The sequence below is a fragment of the Diorhabda carinulata genome, chromosome 1, assembly GCF_026250575.1.
Source record: "Diorhabda carinulata isolate Delta chromosome 1, icDioCari1.1, whole genome shotgun sequence".
Lineage (NCBI taxonomy): Eukaryota > Metazoa > Arthropoda > Insecta > Coleoptera > Chrysomelidae > Diorhabda > Diorhabda carinulata.
This window is the reverse complement of record NC_079460.1, coordinates 16095129-16119040: the sequence shown is the minus strand read 5'-3', so window position 1 is coordinate 16119040 and position 23912 is coordinate 16095129. Positions and strand designations below refer to the sequence as shown.

The window sequence follows — 23912 nt, the reverse complement described above, 5'->3', positions numbered from 1 at the left end:
TAGTTCACATCAATTTGGACATGAGAAAAATTGCTGCAACATGTTTGAATGTTGACCAAAAGCGTGGAAGGGTAGAAGCATGCAAAAAATTCATGATTTAGGGTTTGAATTATTAGAACACCCCCTTATTCATCAGATTTGGATCCGTTCGACTATCATTTCTTTCCTCAACCGAAAAAAAGTTTAAGAGGTCGTAAATTTTTTTCCAACGAGTAGGTAATAAAAGCTGTGGAAGTCTGGTTTGTAGAGCAAGAAGAAATATTTTTTTGAAAGGTCTAGAGACGTTGTAGGTTCATTTTAATAAATGTATCCAATTAAGAAGAGAATATGTTGAGTAATAAAATATTTTGACATTGAAATTTTGCTTAGTTCTATAGTAGGCTAAGCATTTTTCAATATATCCTCGTATATTAAAGAAGATATCGAATTACCTTGTCGGCGCAATAAATATACCGAGGTAGCCTGTTGTTCAAACTGGTATAAAAAATAATTTTTTCGTCCATTTACTGGTATCGGTATCGACTTTTTGCGATCTATTCTCGATACCGATACCAATGTCCAAGAATCGGTATCGAGAATCGACTCGTCCTTATTATTATATTAATTCACTAAAATCTGCAAGGAAAACCGATGTGTCTTATTAGTATTATGACCAGAAAGCTTTCAATATTGAACAAAGTATTTCTTAAAATAGAATAAACATCAGTATTACTTAGTTCGAAACTTCAAAACGAAATAAGTTCTTATAGTCAGTTAAAGTTTCCGAATATTTCCATATTTTGTGTCAAATGAGAGTGATCTATCAAACCTTAGTTCATTTATCAATTTTCCTCAAACCATTCGTCTTTATTTGCCAGATTTCTCACAATTTATTACAACTCGAAATATAAAATTGCGGTGAATCCTTAATCGACTCGTTTCATTCTAAAACCTACAATATACTCAAGACAAAATTAAAACTCCATGATTCTAGAGAGGATGGTTCATAAAAAAGCGTACATGAGAAGTGAATTTTAACAGCTCATTTTTCCTTAAAATTATTAATATCAATTTCTCAAACAGGAATTGTTTTTACTGGGCAACTGTCTGTTGTTTGTTTAATCTGCTAGATATCCTTGAAATTTATTGTTTCATAGACTATAATCTTATATTTTTATACTCATCATAAACTTTTTTTGCAGAAGAAGTCTGCTGTCAATCAGCTTAGGACATACGAGTGTGTGATATATATTATTATTTTATTCAACTTTAAACCAGCGAAATCGTTGTTCCCACTTTGTTCTGTTCAATATTCTCCAAAGTTTCGAATTGACACTCTATTACGACATGATTCAGCAAAAGTGACAAATATTACAATCAGAGTTCTTAATTACGAATCATCTCAACGATATCAACTTTTCTTTGATTGTCCTCCTGTTCAGTTGTTTGGTTTTTTGATAACATTCTGGTACCAACCTTGCGCATTTCCAAATTTTAAAATTTGGTGAACAGTCCTCATCGTTCAATAAAGGTATGATATCACAAGAGCTTTCAGACCTTCAAGAATTTCATCAGTTTTTAAGCCAAGCTGACCTTCAACGCCTTCTCGGCCTCCAGAAAATAATTTATATTATTATATTTATTTTTGTAATACAAAATTTCATTCATTGCATTATTAGAATTTATGAGTGAGTTGAATTGAAGTAGACATAAACAAATCGCTCTAGAATTAGGCGATAGATATAACGTTGCCAGATCGCTTGTAAAGTTGCTAGTTTCATTAGTTTTTCACATACCTCATAGATAAATGATCTAGGGATAAATTGTTAACAACAATTGAACCATCATCACAGGTCTTTAAAATTGGAAAGTTGCGAGTTGGTGTAACTATGAGCTTTTTCAATTGCTTCAAAGAAATTAATCTTTAGCAGCAAAATTATGCTCCTCGTCAGAAACATAAGATTATCACATTTTGAAGCCATAATTTGCAGTCATGAATTGCTATTTAGTTTTTTGTTAAATGTGACTTAACGAAAAAATTTTCAAGTACACATAGTATACTTCAGAATAGTTAATTTCCAAATTACCGAATTGTGTTACCAGTTTCATTGTTTAATACCCCTCGAAATAAACAGAAATTATCTTCGATTTTTAAACGCATTTTTTTGTTTTTGCCATTCGTATAGAGGGAAAAAAACAAAAGAGAAGAGGAACACTCGCTTATAATTCCAGCTGTCGCTAGTGTGGTACGTAAATAGAATTGCACAGCAATTGTTGAATAAAATAGGATCAAGTAGATAATAAAAAGCATTTTTCTGGAATCGAAGTTTCAATTCGTGCCGACCAAACTGTTCACAAAATTTTGTTTCCCTATTCAAAACCAATAACATTAAATTAAAAAAATCAATGGATAAGTATTTCTCGCTAAATTTATTACAATATTTATTGATATTTTAAGAATAGTTTGGATACCATAACTAGTTCGATTGCGCAATGCGGCAATGCGAGTATGTGTCATCTCTTGTTAGTTTATCTTTCTAATAAGGGGTGGATGTACCACTACACTCTATATTGAGAAATAATGATCAATCAAGTCTAAGATTAGTTCCACTAGTCTGTGTAGTTACTTCTCCTTAGCAATGTAACTGAAGAAAAAATTCAATTGTTGGAAGTGTATCTGTCTATGTGACCGTATCGCTTAAGATCTATTGTTTATTGAATGTCCAGTTTCTGATTTAATAAGTGACAATTACAATTAGAATTCTAGGTTTTATTAAATCCTGGAAATTTATGTAATGAAAAACCGTACTATTGTTTAATGAACTTATTTGAGCTAGATTTATTCCAACGACATATTACGATATCCTGATAGAATGTTATAAATTATATCTGTCCTGGAAAAAGAAACAAACTAAGTATTTCTAGGACTTTTTTTCAATAATTGACTCACTGGTCGACTATTTGGAGGAATTCAATCAGGAGCGGCTTTGGTTTATCACACTGACCCTTCTTGATTCTGATCGGAAAGTTTTTTTTTTCGATTATATTAAACCTTCAATTCCAACTACAGTGTTTTCAAATATTCTGTTTTTTCTAAAGTTTGGAATTGACCCTATAAAATATCATATTCATGTAAATCAGTGAGAGCGCTTTTAATTTAATCAAGCTTCAATATGATACGAACGGTTATAGAAAAATGTTAATTCATATAATTTCTGTTTTCCATTCCAATGTTTTTATTATTGTCAATAACAATGTGCATATTTCTAAACTGAATAAAATGGAATAATACAATACAGAACGCACATAATATCATTTTATGGAAAACGCTACTGTTTTACTATCTGGATTGCAATTTTTTATATAAGGTAAGAAATATCAACAATGTATCGTCACGAGAGAAATAACGATAAAAGGCTGTCTTGTTAGGAGTCGATCAGATTAACCCGAGGAGATGAAATGAGTAAAAGTAATTGCCCAACTACATAGGATGTCAGCAATCCCAAAAAGTATTAACTATAGTGAAAATACACGTTAGTATTAATGAGTTATATCATGTGAAACTAAAAAATGTGCATAAGACAATAAAATTGTTATTATAGATGAAGTTCAGAAGCAAATATCTTAAAATTGGAGATATATAGTGAATATGAACTTTTGATAATCACTTTCACATATAGAAGCACTTCTATACTTTAAGTTACAACTTCCATAAGCGGAGAAAATTATACAAAATTCATGGTTGTAGAAAGTATCTGTCTCTTCTTCTCACTCTACGTGCATTACAAAATTGTTCGACTCAATTTACTTGATAATAGATGAGAGTTTTTGTGGAAAGTAGTCCACTTTCAAGACGCTTCCATTCAAATATTTACGCAACTCCTTGCAAATATCTTTTCGTTTAATAAAATGCTTTGTAAGTCATTTATAGTCACAAATTGTTTCAATTAATTGAATCACGCTGCCGAAGATGTCTTGAATAATGGGAAGCTCGTCAACAATATATGCTACGCTGATAATACTCTTTTAATAGCCAGTTTGAAGAATTACAAATGCTGATTTAGCATTTGTCACAGTCTGCCAGAATTATGGACTTAAGCTAAATACAAAGAAGACTCGGTCATAATCAGTTAACAAAATGTACCAAAAGGAGATATCACATAAAAATAAAATATGTAGGAAAATTAATGTAACTTCTTCTTCTCTTGAAATCTTTATGTCTTTTCGCATGTCAGAGTATTGAGATTGCATTTTTATTTTCCTTTCATCCACATATCCATACTTTCCAATCCTTTGCTACTTCATTCACCTACTTTATTGATTTCTCTTGTCTTTCCTCTTCCTGTGCTAATTGTTGTAGCCATGTGTTCCTGGGTCTTCCTTTATCTCTTTTATTATATCTTTTGTCTTATTAGGCTATGGAATGTTCCACTTTTATGAGTCCACACCTGTCTAAACATTTTTTAACTATTTCCATCCTCGTTTTCCCTGCTATTTTTCTCAGTTGTTTCATCTCCTCTGCTACCATACTACTCCATATCTTTTTATTCGATACCCAAGTTCAATATTTTAACGTGAGTACACTTATCAATTTCAATACCTTTATTTTTGTTCCTCCTATTTCCTTTTTCCCGAAAATTATTTTGTCTAAGAGGATAGTATATTTGATTTGATGTTCTTACTCTGTTCGATATCTTCGTCTTTTGTGAGAATGATTCCCATGTCATTCTATCTATTAGTTGTCCTTTCTTTATGAAATCATTCCTATGTTTTCTTCTTTGTTTTGCATTTATTGATATTCACTCCAGTTCTTGTGTCATCATCCATGTGTCTACTTTTTTTCCATTTTATTAAATGTTACTATATCGTCTGCATTTAGTAATCCGTCTTTGTTTACCGATTCTTGGCTTCTGTATTCAATTATTCTCTCCAGTTTATAGATCTCTTTCATTGTTTCTATCATTTTATCTATGGCAAGTATAAATGAAAGAAGACTAAGACTATCTCCTTATTTTACTCCCATCTTCATCTTAAGCTCCAATTTAACGTAGGTACCTGGAGACCGCAATCCACAATAGATGGGATCCTAGCATAGAGATACGAGCAGGAATTGTACAAGCAAGCTTTCACTATTTAGACAATCGTCGTCAATGGTTTTGGAAATCAACAACTTAGCTATCCCGCGCTGCTGTAAATAAAGTGATGATAGTCAATATGATAGCTAACATGGGAATCAACGATTGATATCGGTCACGGCAAAACAAGAAGAAAATGTCTTAATTATTTCATCTACTAGTTCATAATTGATACGAATGCGCACGTTAATTATGTTTCGTCTATTAACAGTATCCAACACGATGTTTCCATGATGTTTCTTTACAAAAGTATAATTTCCCTTCTGGTAGTCAAATCTTTCAATCTTTTCATTCGGATGTTAATAATGTTGTAATTTTTATTATTTCTAGCATGTAAGAGCCATTTTATGATACACAGTTTTTTACAAAATGACAAAATTCAAATCATATATTGAACTAAATAATCATGCAACTTTGTTGATAACTTTTCATATAATTTACTGCATTGGAAAAGTTTTTCGTTTGAGTTAGTATATAACCTAATTTTTCTAAAACATAGTTTCTCCAAGATACTTCGTCTCTTTATATATATATATATATATATATATATATATATATATATATATATATCCTAAAATAAAAAAAGTGTGTAGGATTAATTGATCGTACCGATTCCCTTAGGGGACGAAGTATTATATATGTTGGTAAATAACTAAAGGATAGTGCATTACTAAATGTCGGTCTTCGTGACTGTGGCCTACACTAATCCCGGATTAGCAATGTTGGCTTAACTGCAATACTAATTTGTTGATTTTGCTGGAACGACAGTGAGTTATGGCTTCAAACGCTTGCATATGCCGGTAACTCATAGCTAACAGCAGAGACATATAAATAAACCAACCAGAAATGAACAGATAGTTCGTAACAGTATTGGGTTGGGTCACATCAACAGTTTTTTATATTCAAATAAATGTTCAGTTACCAATTACAGCCAGCATAGTTAGTAATATAAACTGTTACTTTTGTATTACCATTACCGAACATTATTCGGAGTGTAAAATAAACCTGTGACATCATTATTGGGTGATTTTGGAAGAATTTTGTTCCAATTTTGATTTAATATAGATGTCCACCCTTAATAAAAGAAGACAAGAATTCAAAACCTAGTTATTGTACAAAGTATTCTTGATTTATTATAAGTAGGTTTTTCATATCGAATAGAAAAATTAATCTAACAAAAAAAATATAAAATGATTTTTTTTAGGAAATTACTTCCGTGTGCAATCCATTATTTTTCTTTTTTGTGTCTTGGTGAAATAACATTAATCTTCTGCTTTTTTCTGCATGGCTTCAAACGTTGCCGATCGCTTTTCCTAACATTTAAATTCAACGGAAATATTTTACATTTACGAGGTACAATGGCGAAGAAAATATATATGTATACTTCCAATACTCACATTCGAAAAACTAAAATAAATTGGAATACCGACTCAAAAAGAAATACCTAAATTTTTAATTGTATAAACTATTTATTACAATATTCTTAGTTTTTCGAGTAAAATTGTAAAAATGCATTACAAAGTTTTGTTCAATGCTTGTGCTATATTTTGATTGAGAAAATGCAAGGTACAAAGTGTTTTTATCAATCCAAAAGACATTTAACAGATAAAATAAATATTAAATGTAGCAAAAAATAATATGAAAATAATATTTGATTAAATTAGGCAACACTCAAAAGTACTCGAACCAAATCTGTTCTACATTTTATTGGTAAGGATTAAAAGTTCTCAGAAAAATATCGGTTTTTATCATCTATGACTACAATCGTTTTTTTCATCCAATTGTCAATTTTAAAATTCTGTAGGTAGCTCAGAGTTATCATTTATAATTTTCGCGAAGTCACTAGAGAAAGTTAGTTGACAGCTGAATTGTGTAAAATGTCACAAAATTTATTAATTCCCATCTCTCATTTCGTTATCTTTCCAGAGAATACACCTAAAAGCAAAAAAAAGCTGTGAAATATATTCAGCAAGCTTTTTGGTAAACCAGTGATATGACGCGAATTTACCAATCACATAAGCGACTGTTATATTTGCTTGACCAATATCAAAGGCTTTTTGAGGAAATCGAAGTATACGATAAAATACGCGGAGGTGTCTTCTGTAACAAAAACAATCCCCCATTCGGAAGAAGTTACTTACAGCTCCTGTCAGTCCTCAAGCACCCCATTCGATTAACCAATTGGAACTTAATTATCTCCAAGATATTTGGATTTGCCCAAATGAAAAGCTGAAGTATTAAGTTCAAGACTGAAACAGTAGAATCTACTTAAGACGGGAATTAAAGTTACTGTGTACCGTAAACGTCACATTACATACGTTGATTTGTGTTCAGAAGAGAACGATTTTGTGTAATCTAATGACATTGAAGGCATTTTGGTTTATGAACAACGGTCAGAGGAAGGAATACTCTTCTTCGAGTCCTCAAGTCAGGTCTAAAGGCTGTACTGCTCCATAACGGAAATGAATTTCCATCACAACTTTTAGCTTACTGATCTCGTTTAAAGAAACATACGACATCATGAAGCTAGTGTTAGAGAAGATAGAAAACAGCAAACACCAATGGTTAATCTGTACAGATTTGAGAGTTGTTGCTTTAGTTTCCGAACTACAAACGGGCTACACGAAATACTATTACTTTTTATGCGAGTGCAATAGCCGCAATATGGCGCCAAGAATTGTTTACTTTCCTGAGCAAAAAATGAAAATGAAAAAACAACCTTTATTTAGCTCCGAATATATAATATTACCACATTTGCACATCAAATTTAAGCTAATGAAAAATTTTGTAAAAGCCATGGACAAAGATGGAACTGGTTTCAAATTTTTATAATAAAATTTCCTTCTTTGAATGACGCTAAAATAACGGAAGGTGTATTTTTTGGAACCGACGTCAAACAATCAACTAAAGGCATTCATTAACACCCCAAATAAAAAGAAAGAGAAGCTTGGATGGAGTTTATCAAAGTAACTGAAATCATTTTGGGTAACTACATATCTGATAATATTCTGACTTCATCAAAAAAAGGCTCAATGTATATTTAAAATTGGGATATAATAGATATGTCCTTAAAAATACTTCTTTTACATTCCTACCGAAAGTTTTTTCAGGAAAATATGTGCGCTTTAATTTGCGAGCTTTCATCAAGATATCGGCAAAATTGATAAGCAGTGTCAAAGAAAATGGGAACCAGCAATGCTTGCAGACTACTTACTGTTGGTATTTAATTAGAGATACTCCAGGCTTCGACTATAGGACCCATATGATGATATGGTATACGAAAACATGTTTTTTTAGTGCTAATAATAAAACTGGAGTTCCATGAATCCCTAAGATTTTTGAAAACGGTAAATTTATTTCTTACAAAAATGTGACGTCACTCAATTTAAAAAATTACTAATAACATATTTTTATTCAAAAGAAAAAAATTAATATTTTTTCCTTGACTAGTGTTTTAGTAGGTACTTACGAATTGCCTAGTTATTGAATGAAAATTATAATAATTGTGTGTATGCCTAGAACATAAAATAGTGTTGGTAGTGTATACAATTAGTTCGAGATTGCGGTTTCAAGTTGAAATAAAACGTTGACAAAAAGCACGTTTTCGTTTGGCACTACGTAATATACATTTTCCAGGCTTCCATCACTTCGCTGGAACTCCGTTCATTTTAGAAAGTTTCATAACTAATGAGGCATGTATGAACCAAGATATATTTGTTCAGACAAAGTGGATTTTATGATAAAGTGGAAAAAAATAGGAAATATATTGATTGAAATTCATAAAATTCAACTCTGGTAGCAATAAGATATTACTAAAAAATTTGCCATATCTTCATAATCGACCATTCTGCCCAGTTAATAGAACAAATATAGGAATATGACGTATATCTATGAGAAATATTCAATTTTAACATTGAAACTCAAATATAAAACCTCTTATAGCTATATTTTTTTTCGTTCTCAAATGTATTCAATGACACTGAATGCAAATTGGTATTTTAATTAAGTATGAAATATTTAGGATAAACCAGCCGTCGGTACTCGTATCTCTTCCTACATATTTTGTTTGAATAATGGCGAAATTCCTGAAATATCGACTGAAACCAGGGGCTCTCACTCATTTGGAATTATGTTGGACCATTTACTTGCAAATCTTAAGAATGTTTGTAGTTGCATTTTAGCTTGGTCTTTAGAATTCCTTTCATATAATCTCAAAACCAAAATCCTAGGTTCATGTGCTATCTCATAATAACGTTCGTACAATAGAATAATTAACATTCGCGAAAATTCTCGATTCTAACTTTGATTTAAAGTATAAAATATACAGTGAAAACTAGCAAGTATGGCAACAAAATGGCTTATAAGAGTTAGTTCACAAAAATATAACAATTGTACGAGATTTAGCAATTACGTCCTGGAAATGTATTCATAAACTTTAATATCTATTCAACTTAACGCAACTATTTTAATGATATTCTCACGATATAAAGCATCCTCATTAAGTTAATCTATTCAGAAGCTTCATTGAAAGATAGAAGACTCACCTCCTTTGAGAAGTGACTTCATAATATATCTTATTAAAAAGTCATATCAGGTCTATAGGATGAGTGTGGCATCGTTATAATCTTTTTTGCCAAAAAAATCTTGCATAATCAACGAGGAATGAGCGGCCCCTTGTCATTGTATAATAATACCCAGTTTGTTTTGCCGGATTCAAATCAGACATAAAAACGCGCGCCTTGAGCTAATACTGATAGTTACTATTTGGTCGGTAGGAGCACTGCCATGGATATAAATGAACCTATCAAATATTTTAGTTGCAACTCGGACATCTTTACTTCTCTTGGACGTTTCCACCCATTTATGCCCACTGATAACTTTGTTGACGAGTCTAATCTCATTTCCAGTGATTATCTGACTCATTCAGCTTTTGCTTTTCCAAATACTTTCATAGGTGAGAAATTTGGCACCTCATTTGCACCGGTCAGATGTTATCAACGTGCGTAAACAGAAGTGGTATCAAGAGCTACTTCATGTGGGTCGTTTACTACTGTTTTACGTTCTTATTTCGCCTTTCCAAAAAAACGTGTTTCTGACACACACTCACCTTCATACAGCAACTGTTCATTGATTGGTGTCTTTTGGAAAATACATAGGAAACTAAATTATTAGTAACCACATCTCACACCTAATGTATTCAATTTTGTGTAAGGATGTCGCGTAAGATCATATTGAGTGAAATATGATCATACCCATGTACATTAGTAAACTTCCTAACGTCAAAAGTATTTTAATTCTGATCAGAATGCATATTAATTCACCTTACCATTTTAATAAACATTTCTGAATGGTACTTTTCCAAATTGCCTTGAGACGAAATAATTACCTTCTTGGAGTGAAAGATCATATAGTGAAGGGAGTGAGGATCAAATATCCTATTTTCTGTTCAATTATAAAATACTTACTGCCCATCAATTTGGACTTCCAATTACAAAATGCATAAATACTGCTATATTCTTCCTACCAAATAATATTTACCCCAGCAGTAACAACCATCACCCCACTACAACAAATTCCTGTGATTTTTCTAAGGCTTTCGATCGTGTGAATCATATTATTTTAATTAACAAGTTGCAGTTCTATGGTTTCAGGCAAACACCTCTTGTATGGTTTAAGCCAGCTTGTAAGGGTTGATACAACGATGTCTTCTGGAAAGCAACTTGAATAAGAAGTGCCGCAAAGATATTTACTGGAAAGCAGAATATTTCAAAAAATGAATTAAATATTTAAAAAATGTATTCACTGACATATTTTTCGTAATTATACTCTGGTTTATTTGATTTCTACGCTCTATCTTACTTAAATTAAAGATGTATTATCGGATTTTCCTCTTTGTTACTTTTCCTTATTTACCATAAATAATTTCATTTATCACAACCAACAAATGATATTTATTGAATTTATCTATTGCTATTTTCTAACATTACTGTTACAATGCCAGTTTTTGTTTTATTTTAGTACCTTTGCAGGGGAATTGAGGGAATCCAAAAATTCACAAGATATCCCATTAAAAAGTTTCATTCACTGGTATCTTTGGGTCCCAAATTTAAACCACTAAACAATAAACGAAAACAGAGCCACAATATTAAAGTAATTACGAGACTAACTAATCCGATAGAAATGAGATCGACACTAAATAGAAAGTAATTATAAACATAATAACAGATTGAATTATATGATAATTAATATAAAACTTTGAAACTCATTAAAAACATGCCACATTTCTGATTTCGGTGGGATTTTTTTACTGGAAACAAGGGAAATAAATACTTGATTCTTCACGGAGAATAGGTATCTCACGAAAAGTACCCTGCCTATACGAGGATGGTTCCAGAAGTACTTGGCCTGACCTAGAGGTGGCGGTAGTTGCTTGAAAAATACCACTATATTAGAAAGAACACAAACTATACAGCATATGTTCCAAGTTTGCAGACCCCAAGTAATTTAGTATTTGTTCGGCAGCCATAAATAGTGAACGTCTTCAGTGAATTTGTAAATATAGAAAAAATTGGTAATCGTTATTTGACACAACTTTTATTTTAAAGTTCTTAGCCCAACCAATACAAAAGCTGAACTAGTTATTACTATGTTGAAAGCAAAAATCAAGAAAAAACGGTCTTATATGTCGAAGAAAAAACCACTGTTCCACCAAGACAATGCACAGAAGTCGATGGCAACAATGGTTAAATTGAACGAATTACAGTTTGAATTTCTACTTTATCTTCTTTATCTACCGTATAGTCCAGATCTGCCCCCCCCCCAGTGACTACTGGCTATTTGTTGATCTCAAAAGAATTTTTGCCGATAAGAAATTCAGCTCAAATAAAGAAGCAATTGCTGAAACTGAAGCCTATTTTGAAACAAAAGACAAATCCTTCAACAAGCACGACATCGAGAAGTTAGAGAAGCGTTGGAATGATTGTATTGATTTTGAGGAGATTACATTGATGAATGAAATCGATTATTGGCCAAAAATGTGTTTTCCTTAGTTAGTCGCACGACCTATTGATGATATATTAATCGACATGATCGCCATTAAGATTCAAACAATTGTGGTGATTATTCTCTTAGAGTCGTTAACATATTATAAGGTTTCTTCCTATTGTACTTTGTGCCTCAGGTTACCCTTTGAGAAGTTAAAGAGTTAAATCATAGTCCACATTAGTAGGCTGGGGAAAAATGTTCCCACTAATATCTTCTTATGAATATTAATCAAGATTAGCACTTTATTATGATGTGACAAAACAGAAATTTTATGCTTCGTAAGCCTCCTTTGATAAGAGAGCGAAAATTCAAAAGCCTTTCATAATAGCTCTCCCAATGTATCTTGAAGGTATAAATACGTGTATTTTGTTATCAATTCCTATGTGTTGAGGATTTCCGTCCTCGGTAATGTTTTAACGATATAATATCAGCATCGGAGTAAAATAAATATTTCTCAACAAACTGTGTATAAGATTAAAAAATTCTACCTAATATTTTGAATTATTCTTATATTCATCGTGGAGGAATCTTACTAAGAACTCATTAGGTAAGTGTCTAGCTCAAACAAACGAAAACTAAATTCTCACAAGCTGGGAGAATTTATTATATATATATATATATATGAAAAAAAAATGATATATTGAGAAATATAACGGAAACTATCACATCCAAAGTGAGAAAAAGGTGTTGGACATCAATGTCGGAATAAAAAGCATATTATAATAATATCCGCCAAAATCCAGAGCGATTGACAGACTTCAGTATTTCATTGACATGTAATATGATGAGGAATATTATTGTTTTGAATCATTTTGACATGTTCACCTAATAGATTTCCACAATACCTCCTACTTCTAATAAGAATTTTTCAATCAAAATTTATTCAATCAATAAGAGTGTTGTTGTCCCTGTAACATTTCAAATTAAAAAATTCCCTTATTTCCAATCCTATATGTATTCTGTGAGTTCTCCGTAATAAAATATGTTTGAAGAGTTTGGGTTGACAAATAGTCCTTTATCTCCCAGATTCTTTGCTATTTTTGGAGATCACGATAAATGTTTTCCAGTCATTCTGGGGACATACGTAGCCCCAACCCCAACCAAACATCCCATTAGATTAATTAGAAATACCCACAAGTGAAGTAAATAAAACGTTGAAGATCACTTTAACGGAATTGTTGAATTTGTTAATGTCCTTAGTAACTTATCAAATAAGTAAGTTGTTCTTCATTTTAAGATTTTTGAACGTTTTACGAAAAAAATTAGCAATTGATTCACCTTACTTAATTTAATGATATTTATATAAATTTGGCATATGCGCGGTATTTCAAATTACAAAACATGTGAATATCGAAATGAATTGTACATGTGTTCTACGTATGATATCAAATTAACAACCGATGCTTATAATCACACAAAACACATAAGATCAAGCAAAAATGCGATTTGTTACTTCATGATTCAGAAATACAAAAAATAATGAGTACAAATATCAACTTTAAGTGGATGACAGAAAAAGTAGTATATAAAAGCTGGATTAGAACATATCGTCGTTGTTTTGGCAGAATTCACTAAAAGTTTGAAGCTTATGAGTAAATAAGGCAACGCTGTAGATGAATCATTAAGCACTACCACTATTAAAAAACAATTACTTGTAGGACTTTTGAGTGAGCTTTGTCCAGTAATGAGACAAAAAACACATTTTTGTATAGTCTAAACCAAAGAAATACCCAATGACTGATAAACACATTCAAAAGTCTGTTGGCTAATAACAAGAGTTGCGTCATTAAAAACAAGTTCCCAAATTATATTTTTTGGTAATCAAATTTTATTTTTAAAAATTTATTTGATACCAAAATTACAATTATTGAATGGTTACAATTAATCTCTCAAGCGAATTAACTATAAACATCACCAAGTTGTTTACAATAATTCATATTTGTAATAAAATAAATGCTGATGAAGGATGTTTCTAAATTCACGCGACAAAATTTAGAATGTGATTGCTAATATGAATTTAAGCCACCCACCCCTTTCCGAGATATCACCCTTAATAGTCGATGACAAAATTTAAGTATTTTTTTCTAAAATTGCAGTAAAACTAGAAACTTGCAATTCTGTATCATGATTTGTATTTTTTTTTTAATAAATTGAGTGGAAAACAGTAAAGATGTAAAAAGTAATATGATTCATAATAAATGCTGGAATTAACCACCTATAGTCAAAATACATTAACAAACCTTACGTGTCATGGATTGCCGTACACGTTCAATGATTTGATGAGCATTTCTTTTGTTGTCACACGCTACGATTCTTCAAATCGTTCATATCAACTCTGGGTCTCGGGAAGACTAATGATTTAAGGTAATCTCATAAACAGAAATCACAAGGATTTAACTTTAGAGATCGAGAAGGCCAATGCTGGGGCTCTCCTCGACCAATCCAACGGTTCGTATATGTTCCATCTAAATATCGCCTAGCAGTCCGACTGAAGTGTACTGGAGCATCATCGTGCATGAACTACATGTTTTGTCTGATACTGCTTGCGATGTCTTCGAGTAGTTCCGGAAGATCATTTTCGAGAAAACTGGTATGAGAATTTCCATTTAATGGATGAGGCAGAAAATGTGTCTCAATTAAGTTATCCCTTATAATATCAATCCATACTTTCACTGAGAAAACATTTTGAAAATGGTGCTCTATATTCTCATGGAGGTTCTCGTCTGCTCATACGTGATTATTGTCAAATTTGACAATTTTTCTAGTGCTTGTTTCCGGGTGTACATTAAGTTCATCTAAAATTACTTGTTCTACCATTATTGTTTCCATCTATTCGGAAACGAAAAATGTTGGTTGAATTTCTTTTTAACATTCCAATTTTAGAAAAGCGGTTATGAATATGTGCAATTACGATATGATGAGGTGTCATTCGTTGCAAATATTTTTCAGCATAAAGATGTTTAGCTGGTCGAGAATTACCATCAGTCATACCATACACAAAATGCATATCGGCCATTTCAGCGTTTGTATAAATGTATATACAAAATTCGTCTTAAAAAAAAGTTTTGATATGAAATGAAGTAAAGGTTTCTAATTTCACCCCCATATAATATAACAGGAATACTGAAAAAATACCCATTGAAATTACATAATTCCAAGTTTCTAGCGTTATTGAAATTTTAGAAACAAAAAATGAAAACTCAATATTTGTCACCATCTTTAAGGGTGATATCTCGAAAAGATATAGACTGAGGAAATGTGTTATGGGGAAGACCCATGTTAACTTCATACATCCTGAATTGTGTCGCATGAATTTAGAAACACTCTGTATTCAAATACTCGTTAATATCAAAAAACTGAATTTGAATTCTATAATCTTGAAAATTACGCAAGAGAAAGTACACAAAAATGACATTTATTATACGAATTAGTTATTCTGGTGGTCATAGATACTCAGATTTGATTTAAAAATTAGTGGAAGCGAACAAATTTCCATTCGTATCATACACAGCTGTATAATTGCCTTACATGTGGAGTCCTAATTTTTTATAGCTTTTAGGTCAGAGTTAATTAGAGGAGCTAATATTTGAATATGGACATTTACATAAAATTCGTGCTTCGCTGTCTTCCCACATTGTTTATTCAGCTTTTGGGACTGCACCATTATTATCTTTTACCGGGTACGACGATCTAAAATTTCTAATCTGGAGAATTTCTCCTATTTATATAGTATTTTTATTACTAAGTAACTTAGTAAAATTGCATAGGAAACAAGAGTGATCAACAAAACTGTTAGGGATGTTTCCAATATTAGTTAACAACAAAAATAACTGATGAATCGATCTGAATAACTGATGAATCTATAACAATTATTACAATAAGCAAATTATGTGAGAATTCCACTGATTACTTTCTATTACAGCTATAATTAGTAGATTAGTAGCTATAATAAAACTAGATCGATTAGGTTTGGCTATTTGGAATACACTGGAACACTCGTTGAAAACTACTGATTAGGTCGTAAGGAATATGCTTTTTGAGTCTACGCTGAACTGTTGGTTGCACCATTAGGTTAGAAACCAGTCTGTTCTAACCTATTTTTATATAAGTTTTTTATTTCCGCTTTAACCGTTGGCACATAAAGGTCACGAGTTATGACAAAGTTTGGCACAAACCATGGAGCATCTACAATAATTCGTAGGACCTTCGATTGGAATATGTGCAGAAATTGAGCACGTCTTCTGAAGCAAATCTCCCTAAAGTGAATTTACACTTCTGTTCATTGAAATACAATACAGGTTTTTGCAATTTTTCATCTATATAAATTTACTCGTTATTTGTTGCCATGTCTACGAATACTAAGATATTAGGGAAGAATTTACAAAGAAATTTTCACTATATCACAATTATTAACCCTTTCAGTCCAGCTGACTCGGGTAAATCCTCACGCTTCAAATCCATTTGTGTCAAGGTATTCTTGAGAATTACAGCAGAGTATCTTTCTTTTTTCAAAGATGAGTGAAGCACAATAAATTCAATCACTTGCCAATACTAAAAATAATTTTTACCATTGTATATATTAGAAAAAATACTCTTTTCACTCCATCTTTCTGAATCGACCTAGAAGAGCTTGAGTTGATATGGTCACCTGATCAAAAACTGTGTTCTTTGGGATCAGGTAAAATGCTCATAGTGATCTACAATGAAACATAGAAGGTGAAACGATAAGGTGGTCCAATGATATTACCAAACAGAGCTACAGAATCAAAGCATTGAAACAAATCGTATTGGACTATACTAGAACAGCGAATTCGGTTGCTTTCTGGTCTGATTTCAGTGAAGACTCCGGCAATAATTTGGCGGATAGATCCGTCTCCTGTACTGGAAAGATTCGTCTCCTGTACTGGAAAGATTGAGATACCTTCCCTTGACCTGTTATATTACAGCTAAGTGAGTCACTTTTAAAAGAATCCATAATAAAAGTTGAAAAGAGAGAATAGAAGTAATCCTTATAATGGTGCTAGATAACAGAACAAATGATCAACATATTTGACAATAAATAATTAAATAGGTGAACGATCAATGAGAGCTCAATTCTTTTCAATCATTTTTCCTAATCTTGGCATAGAGTGAATTAGGTTTCGACAAATATTTCCATTTAAATTAAGGACTTTCCATCCTTTTTCAATTGTTTTCCAAAGCTCTTTTTGATTACTGATATAAAAATCCTTTTTGTAAATTTTATTACCAACCACTCCTATCAATTTTTAATGGGATTTATATCAGGACTATTTGCCGGCCACGCTAAAGTCTCAATATTGTTTTGTCGAAACCATTGCTCAATTTTGTGGGCGGAGTGAAAAGGACAGACATCATGTTAGTAAATTAAATCGTTACCATCATAAGTTTGATTCACCGATGGCAACATAATTTTGTATGGAATATTGAGGTAAACTTTAGCGTTGAACCTTACACCAATTCTCCAACAAACGCCAGGCCCATCTATATTCATCCAATCTTAAACATTTACTAAAATTTGCCTAACTTATTACTATTGCTCTTCAAAACTTGAATTTGGTTGTCTGTAAATGTGAATACATTCGCCCTTGTTCGACTTCAAAATTTTTTCATCAAAAATCACAATACATATGTAACTAATTACAAACACAACTCTGGATAGTTGATATTCATGCTCCTAGAAATTCTGTTGCATACGCAGCACTTGTAGGCGATTCATAAGATGTTTTCTTGAAAAATTAATCTTGTCCGTCATTGAAAATTTTACTTCCAGACCTAACCTTTTGGCGCAAGGTCCTGTTTTGTTCTCATCACTTCCTCACTCTGGCTACGGTACTCGCATTAAGATCTAGATGAGTTGCTAGTTTTCTGATAGACTAGCCGTCTTCCAATATGGCAATAATAGCAGATTTCTGAATTTCAGTTAACTTAGGAGGCATTGAGTACACTTTTACTTCAGCTGACCTCAAATTAATTATTGACTAATCTGTCACTGACAATGACAGTGATATTAAGTAGGAACTCTGATCTACGCATCAAAATTTAAGTGTGTGCTTTTTCAGTGAACATCAGTGTACTTTCCAGGGATTTAAGATGTTTCGTATAATTGAAACACCATACTGTTTTTTTATTATGTAGTGATTGATACACGAACGAGTACTGAAGAAAAAAAATACGCTACAACGAGGTGGATAGAATATGACTGATTCCATTTTATTTATTCAGTATTATTTTGCCAAACTTAATTTAAAAATTTATTTCAGTTATATTATGTGGCTAGTACTAATTAAATTGCAACGTTTCAAGACTTGGCAGGAAAACTAATTGAATTTATAATTAAAGCAACTGATAGTAGTATTTACGTGTACAAGACCTTAATTAATTGAATAACTCAAATTCTTCGCAAAGGTACACCACGATTGTATGTTTCAATTTAAAATAACAGTGGATTTTTCAAATAAGTGAGTTTTTAAAACTGTTAGGTTATAACAATTGGAAAACAGTGATATTTTCTCTTGAATAACAACAATGGAAACAGTAAAAAACTTTTTTTTAATCACAGTAATTAAAACTACTTTTTCACTAGTTTTTTCCACTAGAGGAATTATTTTTACTAAATGATATAATCGGAGTAGTAGAGTAACTTGAAATTTTCTACCACGAATTCAATGCCTGTTGCAGCAGAATTCCTTCTTTGTTTAACTCAGAAATATTTCGTGTAGTAGAAAAGCACCAATTGCTGTAAAATCTTACGTGAAACTTGGAAACACTGCAGGTGAAACTCATAAGTTGTACGTTAATTATTTGTATGTGTTTGTGAGTACTTGACACTTTTTCAAGTTATCCGAGAATACCAGATCGCCTTTGCACCTAACAAGTGGATGACAATATCAAGAAAATCTGTAACTTGATCAATATGATCTTCGGTTGATCTTAATGCAATTGAAAATGACTCAAAATTTATCAAAAACATAATCACGTTACCAAGCTGGTTTTCTAGCCAAATTCAGCATCTCAGTATTGAACCATCTGCCTTATTCGACGGATATGGCCTAAAACTTCTATCCTTTGTGTTTATTGAAATGAACAAGATTTGAGTTCGATGAAGCTTTAAAAGACAGAGCTATCAGAAAAAGGCTTTCAGCACTGTTTATCTATAGCTAGTATAGCTAATATGTATCATTTTCGAGATATAAGATTAGTTTTGTACACCTTCCAATGATGGAAAAAGATGATCTAGTCCTCTTTGAAATAAATAGAGGAATATTTATATTATATATAAATAATAGAAAAGCAATCGCGTTATTTCGTCATTATGCTGCATGTAAATAATATAAGGAAAGTACAAATAACATCTATGAATTTTCAATTCACTGGTATTGTTCCAGTTAATTAGAAGAATCAACCATTCAAAAATTGAAACACTCAATTTGCTTGATATAAATGAGAAGTACTCACTCATACAGTATTAAATTAAACAAACCGATAAGTATGTTGAAAGGAATGAATATTTAAGAAGTTAAGGAACATCATACTTGTCTTATAGCTGGTGTGCGGGTGAGAAATAATGTTTTCCATATAGTTTATGATGATTGAAATGCAATACGATTAGAAAATGTATCTTTTGTAGAAATGTGAGCCGTGATTCAATTTTGGTGGGCAATATAGTTTCCCACATCAGACATTCATACTAAAATCCTGATCGACTATCTGGAGCGTGGCCAAACCATAAATGCAGATCGTTATAGTCATAGTTTGACAATGATATCATTTATGATTGATAAATATCCCTCTAGTCGACTTGTAATGTTTTATTTTTGATATTTTATAATTTTATTCATTCAACCACACAACTGAAAGAAGTTTCCATCAATTTATGGCAACTAGTTTATTGGGAAATTGATCATATTTGGGTAAAATATGATTTATTAACAAAATATTCCATTATTCTGTATGTAATATGTATATAACACGAAACAACTTGAATTGTGATGATAAATTCCAACAAATCATTGAAACTATGATAATTAATTTGTACCTGTCCTTTGTATTGTTGTTTGTAAACCGATATGTGCGTTGGATGATTCTGTAGTTCCTACTTGTTAAATGCGAAAAAACATATTTTGATTGGGTATTCATCAATCAATCAGATGTCGCTAAGCTCTATGTGAATAAATGAGAAACAGTAGTTGTCAGTGAATATACAGAATAAGTTTTAATATTATTATATTATTATTTTTTTATTATTATTTATTATTATATTATATTAATTATAATGAATTTTATGTTGTTTTCAAAAACATGCGGTATATTCCATAGAAAATGTGTGAAGAAAGCGAGCATTTGTCAGAGTATAATTTGCTGTCACTTTTGCGAAAAGTTATACGATTATTTCACAAGAAATATGCTAAGAGAATTGAGCAATATATACTATATGTCTAACTCTATCAAAAATGACTTAAAAATCATTATAAAATATATATTAATTGCTGCTCTTCATTTTATTCCCTTTGTCAATCTCATTCCGCAGATTAAGAAACATAATAAATCAAAAGTAATATAATTAAAAATTTCACTGCATAAATGTGACTACAGTTACAAAATTCCAGAACAATGCAGTATCTACACGGGCGAAGTATTTGCAACCAACAAGCCGTAAAAATGTGAACATATTCTATTCAGAGAATTTCTAATTATTTCATATTCAATGGGCCTCCTTCAAATTATTTCACCAGTTCACTTAAAGCATCGCTCTCTTTACAAAGAAATTTTATAGCTGATAACTAATTGCATTTATATTTAAACAAATAAGATGAACTCTAATTTGCTGGATACATCAAGATGATTGGAAATATCATTTTTCAACGGATGCTGAGAAATGTTATACTTTTCCTACCGCTTCCATCAGTTCAAAAGGAATATTATTATGATAATCAAAGTCAACCATGAAATGTCACATGTCAAATTGATACGGGACGTTTTCTATGCTGCTGACGCAGCGCCGAAATTTAGAGTTCAATATAAGATCAAACCATGAAAACATTTACCAGTGTTTTCATTTCCAAAACACAACTGTTATTACTGTCATTGCTACATCATGCTCCCAGTACTCGATGCTTAGGAGTACCATAGTTGCGGTGATATTCATACTATTTTCTAATAACCAAGTTTCCGTATTGAGGAATCGGTGATGAATTATTTTCACTGTGAGATATTAGACTATGGTTGGATTTTTTTGAATTTGTTTCTATGAAGAAAAGCGAATATAATATGTAGTATATAATATAGCATGTATATACTAAATACACTGTATACACTATCACTACACCAACACCCATAATTGCAATAGCTGACGCGCGTTTCGATAACCAAGTTATCGTCTTCAGAGACTTCAGAAACACGCGTCAGACAGTGTAATTGTGAGTGTTGGTGTAGTCGTGGTGTAAACAATATATTCAGTATGAATATCGCCAACGGTTTCAGAAATTCCAACTTAATATATATTAATATACTTAATATACTATAGTATATAAATAAATTGCAGTCGTATTGTAGTGTAAATTATTGTATCAAGACTAAAGTCAACCAAATTACAAATATTTTCAAATCTATTTAATCGTTTTGGTAAAACCGGTTCATTTCTTTGTAGAAACTTTACCGGTTGTTGGGAACAAATTACACCTAATGAAGAAGAAATTTCGGTTCGAGTAATGCTATCACTTAATTTCACTTTCAGATACAATTCTCGTAACAAATTATTGAATAATGAATAAAATTCTTGTCGAAACATATTTTGTTAACGCCCCGTATTTTATTCAACAGTAATAATTGAGACATATTTGATATAAAAGACACATTATGAGCCCTGTATATGGATTTATGTCACTACCATATTATTATAATGAATATAAAACCGATATCATTCATTATATCACAGATAAAAACACTTTTTCTCACCCAACCACTTCTATGTATAGAATCGGAGACTAAGAAATTGATTCTATCGAACAATATTGCATGTGTGATATCAAACATTTTTCAAAGTCGTGTCACAAATATCGAAAGCGGATTTGTATACAAAAATTTCATTCTTTTGAATCAATTCAATTTGTACATCTACGACATTTTATATATTTTGAATCGATGTTTCCAGAATTCGCGTCAGACGTTATGTTTAAATCTGAAGCAATCTTATTTTTTATAGTGACGGTATGTGCGCGTCTAAACTTTCACGTATAATATAAAAATCAATTTAATAAAGCATTTCTTAGTATAAACGATGATATTTATCAAAAACAATTTCATATCTATTTATATTATAATACCTCAGTGAAAGAGTGATGAAATTATTCATATTTCCCGCAGTTATTTGAAACAAACTCGAATAATTTTAGTTAATGTACCCCTTAATACCAGATTGAAACAAAAATAATGTTATGAGAAGATATAGTTTGATTATAATTACATTAACTAACTAGAAAGCGTTTCATTTTATTTTCCTACCTTCTGTAAAAATGGCCTGCAATAGAGTGCAAAAAAGGAAAGTTGCTTGCGCAGCTGTCATATTGTGAAGCTGACGGGTGGCACAATGCCTATTTAAGAATCGCATCTTCGATTTCGTTGAACTCTGCACGTATTTCAACCATTCTGGGGACCTGTGAACAAATCACTGGATGAATATAAGCTATTTCATAGCAATGGCGTACTTATTTTTTTACACAGGACACACTCAAATTTTGTATAACATCTTTTCACGTTTTCATTCTAATCTTCACTCAGTAATATATATAATTCATTAGAGAAAAAGTAAGGAAATAATTTGAAGAGATTGACAATAACTAAAAAAATATAGATTGCTATGTATTGTTTTGTGTCTACCAGTCTAAATTTTCCGTTATACTACTTGTTTAATGAAATACTTTATCTACCGCGCATTTTTGACATATTTTTTCAAATTTTCTATAACCTAGCAGTTAATAAATCACTTACACATCCATGCTTTTGAAAACAACTATAGCATAGTATTTTCAGTTACTCTCCGCCAAACAACTACACCTAGACAAATTTACTTTTATCAATACCCACTATTCACTTAACATTTTCAATATACACTGATTCTATTACCAATTAAATTTAATTTGCTATCCCTTATTCTTTAAAAATAATTTATCAATCATACTATAAATTCTCTCATAAAAGTATTACTTTAACCTTATTTTTGGTTCCCTCTCATATGCATAAACAGTTGCTAGACCATACAGTTGAAGACGAATCAAGGAGAAAAAGGTATTTTTTTAAAATAGCATCGTTACGTCCAAGAATCCTTTTAAATGCGTAGTGTTTCTAGCTAGGTAACTTACGTAAGTGACTGAAAAATAAATGCGATACGGGTATCTAGGATAGTTTAGTTGATAAACCAATAGATCTGGTTTCGATTACTGTTCTAGATCGTCGGAATTATTTTTCCGTTACCGAAAATTACGAACGAAGTAGTTTTTCTCTTCCCTTTATTCTTCATTTCCGCATTTACCCAACTTGCTCAAAATGGTTATATCGAAATTTAGGATTCGATGTCACTCTATGATTTTGCACTATTTTCATCGTGTTTAAAATTGCGAATTTCCTTATCAGTAATTTTATTTCCATGATAATAATGATTTTTTTAGTATAATTTTTGCGAAAAGCATTTTTTTATTTTTTTAAATTATAATTTATTGTTTACTTTTTATGATAACT

General features: G+C 31.4%; 1 protein-coding gene across 1 annotated transcript in view; it reads right to left on the bottom strand.

Moving 5' to 3' along the window:
* Nucleotides 1-23912, bottom strand: part of LOC130894723 (lachesin-like) — a 198861-nt gene that overhangs the window by 99081 nt on the left and 75868 nt on the right. The window contains exon 4 of the mRNA XM_057801690.1: nucleotides 22680-22831. Within this exon, the coding sequence (XP_057657673.1) occupies nucleotides 22680-22831 (152 nt within the window). The remainder of the gene's footprint in view (nucleotides 1-22679; nucleotides 22832-23912) is intronic.